The following is a 10,387-nucleotide window of genomic DNA, read 5'->3' as shown; positions in this document are numbered from 1 at the left end:
CAAGCCACAGAATTGGAGAAGATATTTACCACATTTGAAACTGGTAAACGACTCATACCTAGTCTATATTAAGAATTCCAGGGACTTCCCTGGTGGTCCAGTGGTTAAGACTTCACTTCCCAATGCAGGGGGTGTGGGTTCGATGGTTCTCTGGTTGAGGAGCTAAGATCCCACATGCCTCCCAGCCAGAAAACCAGAACATAAACAACAGAAGCAATATTGTAACAAATTCAATAAACTTTAAAAACTTTAAAACTGGTCCAAATCAAACTTTAAAACATAAAACTTTAAAAACAGTCTAACTCAAAAAAATTGAAAGAAAAAAAAAGAATCCCAAGTCAAAAAGAGAAAATAGTCAACCAAATAGAAAAAAAGATTTCACAAAAGAGGATATCCAAATGCCCAATAATCATTAAAAGGTGCTTAACTTTTGATTATCAATCAAGAGAATGCAAATTAAAACTGCATTGAGATAATACTTCATACCTGATTGGCAATAATAAAAGTCTGACAATACTAAGTATTGGCAAGCATGTAGAAACAACATGAGTTCTCAAGTACTGCTGATGGCAGTGTAAACTGGCACAATCACTTTGCGAAATAGTTTGGCATTATCTAGAAATGAAGACAGTGATTCCACTTATGTTCTAAAGTTGAGTACACATGTATCAAGATCCATTCACAAGAACAGCGTTGTCTGTAATTGTCCAAACTGGAAACCACCCAGATATCAATGAACAGGAGACTGGATAAATAAAAGGATACACATATGACAGAATACCATACAGAAAATGAATGGGAAGAACTATGCCTACGTACAACATGGATCAATTGTGAAAACAATTTGAGTGAAAGAAGCCAGACACAAAATAATTCATACGGTACAAGTCTCTTATGTAAAGTTCAAAGGCAGGCTGAACTAATCTGTGTATTAGAAATGCCTACTTAGACGGTAAAGCTATGTGTTGTGCTTAGTCGCTCAGTCGTGTCGGACTTTTTGCAACCCCATGAACTGTAGCTGGCCAGGCACCTCTGTCCACGGGGATTCTCCAGGCAGGAATACTGAGCAAGAAACAGGGAATTCCCTGGCGGTCCAGTGGTTAGGAGCCTGTGCTTTCACTGCCGAGGGCTTGATTGAGTTAGATCCCTGGTCAGGAAACGAAGACCAAAGAAAAGCAAGGAAGGTATTATCATAAAGCTCAGAGAGCAGAGAGGGATGTAATCAGGAAGCGGCCACATTGGAGACTTTTGAGGTATTGGCGATATTCTATTGCTTGAACTCAGTAATGGTTACATGGATATTTACAATAGTTATAATTCATTAAGCTATACAATTAGGTATTGTTGCTTTTCTATGTGGGTTATATATTCCTAATAAAAAAGGTTTTAAATGTTTCTTACAACTTTGAATAAAGCATTCTAATAATAAGCTTTCTAACTAACACAATATATTTACTTTTGTTCAAAGATATAACACTTTTCTTTTGAACCTAAGTGTAGAATTTTTTATGTCGTCTTTTGAATGGTACCGAATAGACCCAGGAGAATGGGAGCATTTTCTCATTACTGAGAATGGTGAAAATGCAGAGAGGATGGGCTTGGTAGTGGATATTTTCTAACATACTTTAAAAAATCTTTAATATTCTAAGACAGATGGGTTGGTAGGAAGGAATAGAGACTTGTTACGATTCTGTGGCCTGAATGAAACAATGGCACAAAGACTCTCATATTTCTGAGTCCCACTATCTTTGCACCTTGAGAACTCTTCCTCAAGAATAATACTTTCTCTGATAACAACTGTCATCAAAAATAAGCCCCTGAAAAGATATCCAGCATCACTAGGCATCAGGGCAATGCAAACCAAAACCACAATGAGATGCTGCTTTCTCTCACTAGGATGACTGTTTCTGGAAAGACAGATAATAAGAAGTGCTGGTGAGGGGCCAGAAAAGTTGGATCCTTCATACATTGCTGATGGGAATGTAAAATGACTCAGCTGCTTTGGGAAACAGTCTGGCAGTCCCTCAGGTGGTTAAACACAGAGTTAAAATTTGATCTAACAATTCTATTCCTAAGTGTATACCCAAGAGAGATGAAAACCTGTGTGAACACAAAACCTTGTACACAAATATTCACTGAGCACTATTCATAATAGCCAAGAAGTGGAAGCAAACCAAATGTCTATCTATTAACTGATAAACAGATACATAAAATGTGGTATAACCTCACAATGGAATAGTATCCAGCAATAAAAAGGAATGAATCACATGCTACAACATGGATGAAACTTGAAAACATTATGCTAAGTGAAAGCCAGAAAAAAGGTCACATTTTATATGAAATGTTTAGAATAGACTAATCCATACAGTCAGAGACTAAATTATTGGCTGCCTGGCGCTGGGGAATTGAGGGGGCTAGAGAGTTACAGCTATGGGGTACAAGATTTCTTTCTGGAGTGATGAAAATGTCCTAAGATTGATTGTTGCAATGATTGTAGAACTCTGTGAATATATAAAAACCATTGAATTCTATGCTTTAAATGGGTGAAGTACTAGTCAATAATGATTTTTAAAAATATGTCCTCATAGCACTGTGCTGCTTCACATTTTTAAAGACCTATCTTGGACCAAAATAACCCAGTTTAAAACACCAGGCTTCACACGTCAACACAGACACTGTCTAGATAAGACAGAAAAGTAATAATACCACAAATTCTTCTTTGATATTGGTGTCTTGATGAAAGGAATCTTCGCCGACACGTCACTGACACTAGTTTATATCCTCACATGGCATCCGGGGCGGTGCACCCTGGGAAGATTCGGAGTGGTTAAATGTTGCTCTCTGTGTGTGCGTAAAATGTTTGACAGATCATTTTGAAAAGGAAGATGGGAAAAGAGAACTAGAATGAAATCTCCACCACAGGTGTATTCTCAGATCAATTTTAGGAGAAAAGTTGAGGATCTGAAAACTGATTCCCTTCAAACTATGCTTGTCTGAATTTCCCTTGGAAAGACTTCATGTATTCCAGTTTGAAGACATGGATTATGGTACAAAAGTCTTGTCTTTCAAGACCATAATCTCTGCTATGAATTGCTGAAGCTCTTCTAGCAACAAAAGCCAAGAGTTGAGCTCTGATTCCTACATTCAGCTGTGCCAACCTTGAGGGCAATAAACCCTGAAGCTTCAGCTTCATGGTCTAACTCTGAAGGATCAAGGAAAGGACCACATTGGTTAATATATCAAACTATAATCTCACTATTCTAAAAGGAAAGGAAGGAAGGAAACCCCACTGCGAGGAAAAGAAAGAATGCAGAGAAAAAGACAACAGTGTCGTTAGGAGACAGTTTGGTGGTATGGTGGGAACAGAAGCCAGATTGAGTGGGTTAGAGTTTGGTCTGGAACCAGAGAGCAGAAGAGACATTTAGGAAGCCCAGCTGAGGAAAGCGATGGGCAGATCGCAAGAGCTGGGCCTCAAAACTGAGGAGGGTTTGTCTTCAGGCTAGCAGAACCTTGAGAATATTTCTGGAATGAAGAGAAGACATCGGGAAGGAAATGTGGAGAGGGAGGGAACTGGGGAGCCTGGAAAGTTGTAAGGAAACAGAACAAGAAGACAGGAGATTGCTTTGAATCAAGGAAGGACACCTCTTCCTCCGAGGTGCAGAAAAGCAGTGGAAGCCCTGGAGAGGTTTTTTTGGGGGGATAGCAGATTACTTATGGTGCTAGGTCGTCTGACCTCTATTTCTCTGGAGTTCTGGTGGCAAAATGAGAAGTAAGTGGCCGAGAAGAAACAGAAAGGAGGGCAGGGCCCCAGGACACCAGGAAGTTTGGAGAATCAGCAGTAGGGAATGGCCAGCTGGTGTCAGAAGAGGTGACTGGGTCAGCCAAGCCTGGTGGGGTAGAGGTGGGGCAGCTGGGCTTCGCTGTGTGGGTCTGTAGGACCGTCTTCTTCCAGCTGGGAGATGCAATGAGGTGAGCAGAGGCGGGGGCTGCCCAGAATTGGAGAAGAGAGAAAGGTGGGGTAAGTTCCCAGGGGAGAGAGTGTCAGCTGTGAAGTCCAAGGTCCTGAACTGGAAGGAGCAAAGTAAGACCTGGGCAGAGGGGTAGGCTTTGAAGACAGAGGCCACCCTTCAGGGAGGAAGCTGCAGCTGAGTGGGTGAAGCAGGATTGAGTGGGAAAATCAAGGGGATGGAGCAGATGTGAACCAGGAGGCTATGTAAAGCATCCCACGTGTATAATACAGGAGCCACTAGCTTCGTGGGCCTTGAGGTATGTAGTCAGTCCAAAATGAGCCATGCTGTAAGTGTAAAACACACTGGGTTCTAAAGACTCAATATGCAAAAAAAAAAAAAAAAAAAATGTTAAATACCTCATTAATAAATGTTTCCATTGATTATTTGTTTACATGTTAATTTTTAGGTATAGTGCCTTAAGTGAAATACATTATTAATTTCACTCATTTCTTTTTACCTTGTTAATATGGCTACTAGAAAAATTGAAATTCCATATGTGGCTTGCGTCCTACTCCTGCTGCATGGCACTGGTGGACTTTCTCTCCCAGGGACAGGCGCTGTCTGTGTCATCCCAATGGCCCGAGCAGCCAGCACAGGGGCCCGCGCAGAGAGGCCCCAGGGAGTGTGTGTGTCTGTGTGTGTGACCTGCTGAGCAGCTGAGCAAGTGAATTCATGAAGGGACAAGTGAATGGATGGATGAGGATTACATATGGTGTTCAGCGACTGGGTCAGTTTCTTCTCAATTGTTCAGGATTATATGGAAACACACGAATGAAAGGGAAGCAGAGGTAGCTGGAATTGAGGAGCGCTCACTAGGCTTTGATGTAGGGAATCCCAAAGAACATTTTATGGAACCTAGCTTGATTCTCAGGGTCCAGGAACCTAGCCCCTTGCCTCGTCCCTCTTTCCCGTTTTTCTCTTTTATAAAAGCGCTCCTGCAGCACTTGAATATATGCCAGGGACTGTCCTAGGCACTTTGCACATCACATCACCGAGTGAGGCAGATGCTCTCATTGTCCCCCCTTTACAGACAAGGGAACTGAGGCACAGAGATGTTAATAACTTTCTCAGGATCACCCCGTGGGTGGTGGAACTGGCATTTGAACCAGGCCATCTGTCCCCAGTGTCCAGGCCCCTAACTACTAAACCATCCTGACTCTCATCCCATCATCTCCCCTCTCTCTCCGAGAGAGGTAGGTTTCTTTTTTCTCTTTACTCGCCTCTCTTCCACCCCCAGTCCCTCAGACCTTGTATTCCTGGAGAAAGTTCCCAATGAACCTTGCTTACTGGAAACGTGTAACCAACCCTCCAACTTGCCCACAAATGAGACACACCATAGCTGCAAGGTCCAGCCCAACAGCCAAGCAACCCTGCCTCCTCTCCTGTCCCAACCCTCTGCCCGCATCCCCAAGCCTGGCTCAAACCACCTTCTGCCTCCCTAACCCAGGAGGCTCCTCTCCCGGACCTGGGATGGGCCACCCCCTGCCTTCCTGGGCAGACTCAGAAATGAGTGTTGGAGGAGCCTGAGGCTTCACAACTCTAAGCAGTGCTTTATCTGTCAGTCTAGCACGCGTCTTCAAGGTGACTACAGGGGTACAGGTCAGGGGGCCTTTCAGACATCACCTTGGCCAGTGCCTGGGAGATGCCTCGATCTCACCCACCCAGGATCCCCTTCCAGCCTCTGCTTGGATCCCTTCAATGATGGAGTAGCCCTGAATCTTCACCTACCGGGAGCCAGTGCCCAAGATATGCCTCAATCCCACCCACCAGGAACTCTTTCAGCCTCCAGTAACAGGGCATCCCTGAATCTCCCCCCACTGGGAGTAGCCAGAGCCCAGGATCTCCACCTTCAGGGCCGAACAGAGACTAAAAAGGAACCAACACCTTCCTCGCTTTTTCTCTCATTAAATTGTGAATAATAATGCATTTACTTATTCTCCCACTTAAAAAGTTGTTTAAATCCTTTGAAGAATCTTGCAAGGTAGCTTGGCTAGACAGCAGGCAGGACAGTCCAATGCCTCCGGTGGGGGGGCCAGGGTCTTCCACTCGCCTGCCTTTTGGTCCAGCAGGTAGGCATTTGGGTTGATGGTATAGTCCTTTGTCTGGATGTCGCTGGTTGTGGTGACACCTCCGCACACAAACACTCTATTGTCTCCCACAGAGCATATAGCGTGGGACACATCCAAGGGGCAGTTGTTGGGCAAAAGAGGCACGGAGCTGGTTGTCTTGTTGGCCTTCACCTTCTGCAGGTTGATCTCCACACTCTGCCGGTGGCTGTACACGCAGAGGATGTTGTCCTGATGGAAAGAGAGCAGGGGCCGGTGGTTGAACTCAATGGGAAAGGTGATACACTGGACCACCTCCCCAGTGTTGGTGTCAAAGCAGTCCACCACCCCGACCCGGGAGATGTAACCCTTCACCAAGCAGCGCCCAGTGACAATATACAGGTTCCGGTCACCCTTGGTGATCACGGCTGTGCCGTCCATAGGAATGCTCAACTTCCCTGCCAGGCACCAGGCCTCCTTGCGCTCATCATAGCGGTAGATGTTAGAGACATAGCGCCTCGGGGCGATGCTGCCCCCCACCGAGTACACTGTTCCCCCGCAGGTCACCATGGTGTGGAAGACAAGCCCAATTGGCAGGTCGGGCAGCTTGGTCCAGGAGTTGTCATCCATGTCATACCGCCAAGCCGTCTTCAGCCCTGAGATCTGCTCCGTGGTCCCACCAGAGATGTAGATGTAGCGGCCGGCAGAGGTGGCGCTCAGTGCTGCTGCTCGGTAGGGCATCTCTGAGAGCTTCAACCACAGGTTCTCCTGGATGATGTAAGCAAACACGCCGTCGTTGAACTTGCCATGGGCCTTCTGGCCCCCTAGGATGACCACTGAATCAAGCAGGGCCCCTTTGCGCTGGTAGCTCAGCAGGCTGGTCGGCCTCTCCTGCTTGCGGTCCACAAGGACGCTTTCAATCAGGGTTGAGTGGGCTGAGCTGTTCTCCATGCATAGCAGCTTGTTGCTGGCATACATTAGCGTCTTGTTGGAGACAGCATTGAGGTTGATGTAATTGAAGAACTTCTTGAAATACTTCTCCCGCTCATCCTTCCGGAAGCATACCCAATTGATAAGTGCGTTGAGAGCCTGGTCTTCGTTGAGTACGTGCAAGTTTTCATCTCGGAGCAGGCGGCCAAAGATGACAGGTGGACAGCGCATGAAGTGCATGCAGCCCTCAGGACTGGCCCAGTAGTGGAAGTTGTCCCGAATGCCAGAGTAGGCCAAGTCTGACACCTCTTTGAGCTCAAACAACTCAGCCAAGAAGAGGTAGCGCAAGCAGTTGGCACGGCGGATGGACTTGATCAGGAAGTCGTTGCAGTGAATTCGAAGGCGGGGTGTGTTGAAATACTGGGCCCCACGAAGGAGCTCTTCCACATTCTGTTCTGAGATCACCACCTTGCCGCTGTAGAAGTAGTCTAGGAGCTGGTCCACTGTGGTCGGACTCAGGTAGTTGGGGTCAATGGTGATAAAGAGCTCATCGGTGGTCTTCATGTCATGGTTGGAGATGAGGTTCTTCACCAGCGGGGAGACTGCAGCCAGCACATTGCGATGTGCAAAGAAGACATGGTGGTCCACAGTCAGGGCTATGTCCCAGTATTCTTTGCGTTTTCTCTGTTTGTTCAGGTTCTGCAGTACGAAGCTGTTGTAGTTTTTCTCAGTGAATTCCAATTTCATGGTGCTTCTTGCTGGGTGAGACAGAAGATCAGCAGCAGGTACTGGAGAACAGACTTTCTCAGGCCTTTGGGATTCAGATTGATGGATGTTTGCAGAGCAGCTGATCAGGGAGGAGTGGGAATGAGAGAGAGGATGATGTCATAGAATGGATGAGGTCATCACAATGCAGGCCCCCCTCCCTGAGGCCTTTCTCAGAGGCACAGGGCTTTTCTCCCCTCTGATGGCTCTGATCTGCCAAGGCCAGATGCCCTGCCAGGACCTGGTCCAGGGCCCAGAACTCAGGAGGAAACTTAGAGATGGGTCACAGCTCCCACCTGGGACCTTCAACCTCACTTCAGGGCTGCTTCTGGAATGTCTGGGCGGGGCTCGTATGGGGAGGGCTATTACGAAAGCTGGGGTAAGGATGTTTACATCATCTAGAGGAATGTACATTGCACAGGGGGGAAACCGAGGCCCACAGAAGAGCATGAACTTGCCCAAGATCACGTAGCCAGTTGGAAGCAGAGCAGGGCCTGAAACCCAGTCCTTCTGGAACCCACCCTTCCGGGATGCTCCTAACTACTCAGCTTTCCTCTGTCTGTGATTCTCAAGCCCCAAAGCACCTTTCACTGCCAAGGCTCCTGGATATTAGAGAAGAAAAAGCTCTGTCCTTTGGCTTCTGACCTTTGAGGCTACAGAAATCATTCTTCACATTGGGTTGGCCAAAAAGGTCCTTCGGGTTTTCCCCTAACAGCTTTCGGAAAAATCAAACGAACTTTTTCGCCGACCCAATAAAACGGAGAGGTAGCAGCCCCTCAGAGAGCAAGGACGCAGGAGTTACTCTCGGACCGGGGGATGGGAGGGCCCTCGAAGCCCTGATTATTTCAGTTTCACGGAAAACCGGGCCATTCTGTCCACACTTCCAAGTCTCTAGCTTGTAAAATGTGGGGGGCTGGGATAGGTCAGCTCTCCCCGCCAGCTGGGGACTTGGACAAGTTTCTCATTCTCTCTAAACCTCAGTTTCCTCCGCTGTGAGATGGAAATAATAGCTGCATCCGCTTAAAAAATGGTTAAGGGTTTACAGGAGAAAAGGACCGGAAAATGTTAAGCCCAGTGTTTGGTTCGCAACAATCGTTCAACAGATGCTAGCTGCCATTTCACTAGTTCGCCTGGCTGGCTGCTCCTTTGGTAAACACGTGTGGTTCTCTGGGATCGCTGGCAAGTCTGGCAATCCCCATCGCCTCGGGGTGGGCTCCGTGCGCCGGCTCAGCCGCGCGGTGGCGCTGGAGAGTCATCTCCCGCCTGGGAACGGCGCGCTCCTCACCGCCCCCCGGCGCCGCCCCCTCCGCCGACCCGATCTCCGCCAAACACCCTGTGCCCATTTTCCAGACAGAGGTAAAGCCTCAGATAGCGGGCGCACGGCCGGGCGGCGAGAGAGGACACGTCCAGAACTCTAGGCGGCCCCCTTGGTGCCCCGCCGGGTGCCACGTCCACGGCCCACCCCGCCTCGAGCCGGCGTGGGGCTCCCCGAGTTCCCTCTTGGGCGCTGCTGTGCCCAGGAGGGGATAAGGACCAGCCGGAGCCTCCCACGGAGGAGGGCCGGCTCCTGCGGGTCCCACCCGGACCAGCCTTCGAGGGCTCCCAGCACCCGGCTCAACAGCGTAGGCCCTGGCGGCAACGGCAGAGGAACGGAGAGGACTTGGGCTCGGACCGCACCCTTGATCCCTCCAACCTGGGCCCTGAGCCCCGCTCCTGACCGTCAGGCCGTCTTTAGCGTCCTTCCTAGGAAAACTGTCGCTGCAGCCTTGGGAATGTGAGCCTGCCAGCTCTTTCCCTCCCGGCGTAGTCAAGTTCTCGTTATTAACTGCCGGTCTCTCCCTCCTCCCTTCATTCCAGATCTGGCTTTTTCTTAATTTGAAAATTTATTTTAGAGTACTTACCTTTTAATGCTATATTTGTTCACCTTGACGTCTCCAGGGTGAGAAACAGTCTCTTGAGATACGTGTCTGCACAAGGCTAGAACCTTCTGTTTTCCCCAAGGGAAGGTTTGGCTTTCTGCCCTTCCACGGACTAGCTCTGTGGCTTAGGTGAGTTCCACCTGGTCCCTTCTCTCCCTATGAAGATAATTAAGCTCTAATTGCTTCTCCAGCTCTGATCTCTGGAGAGGAGAGGCCGCTGTGATTCAGGTGGAGAAGGATGAGGCCTCTTGGTGCCGAGGCCAGACACTTATCACTTTCTTTGGCTTCTAGGCCTGCCCACCCAGGGGTAGGGGATGAGTGGGTCATCCATCACTCCTTTGCCCCCACCCCCATGTTGATGGCAGAGGTGGCCATGCCCCTCTGTTTTCGTTTCAGGTCCCAGAAACCATGGCCGGAAGATCTCTCATCAGATGCTTCCTTCTGTTTTAAGAAAGTTAGGTTTACAGGGTGTCCTGGAGACCTTAGAGGATCCAGTAGACTTATTTCCATGTGCCAGACCTTGTACAGCTAGACAGATTGTGGCCCAGAGAGGGAAGGGGCTCATTCAACTCAGTTCACAGAGCTAGGACTGGAAGCCAGGGTGCCTGACTCCTTCCTCTGCCCTCTGGCTGCAAAGAAGAGGTGGCAGTCTGGCTTGTCTTCTGCTCACGTGGAATTTGTGGTGGTGGTGATTTAGTTCCTAAGTCATGTCCAACTC

At 48.3% G+C, this 10,387-nt stretch overlaps 1 protein-coding gene across 1 annotated transcript; it reads right to left on the bottom strand.

Annotated features, from left to right (window-relative positions):
* Positions 1-5,956: 5,956 nt before the first annotated feature.
* Positions 5,957-7,810, bottom strand: CCIN (calicin). The gene has a single exon (XM_061132185.1). It carries the CDS (start codon positions 7,730-7,732, stop codon positions 5,966-5,968), a length of 1,767 nt encoding a protein of 588 aa, XP_060988168.1. The 5' UTR covers positions 7,733-7,810; the 3' UTR covers positions 5,957-5,965.
* Between the last annotated feature and the right edge of the window lie 2,577 nt (positions 7,811-10,387).

The sequence above is a fragment of the Dama dama genome, chromosome 29 (assembly GCF_033118175.1).
Source record: "Dama dama isolate Ldn47 chromosome 29, ASM3311817v1, whole genome shotgun sequence".
In the NCBI taxonomy this organism is placed as follows: Eukaryota; Metazoa; Chordata; class Mammalia; order Artiodactyla; family Cervidae; genus Dama; species Dama dama.
Note: the sequence above shows the minus strand (reverse complement) of the source record. Positions and strands in the feature narration are given on the sequence as shown.

Coding starts and splice junctions, on each gene's coding strand:
- CCIN (XM_061132185.1), bottom strand. CDS start 7,732: ATGAAATTGGAATTCACTGAGAAAAACTACAACAGCTTCGTACTGCAG.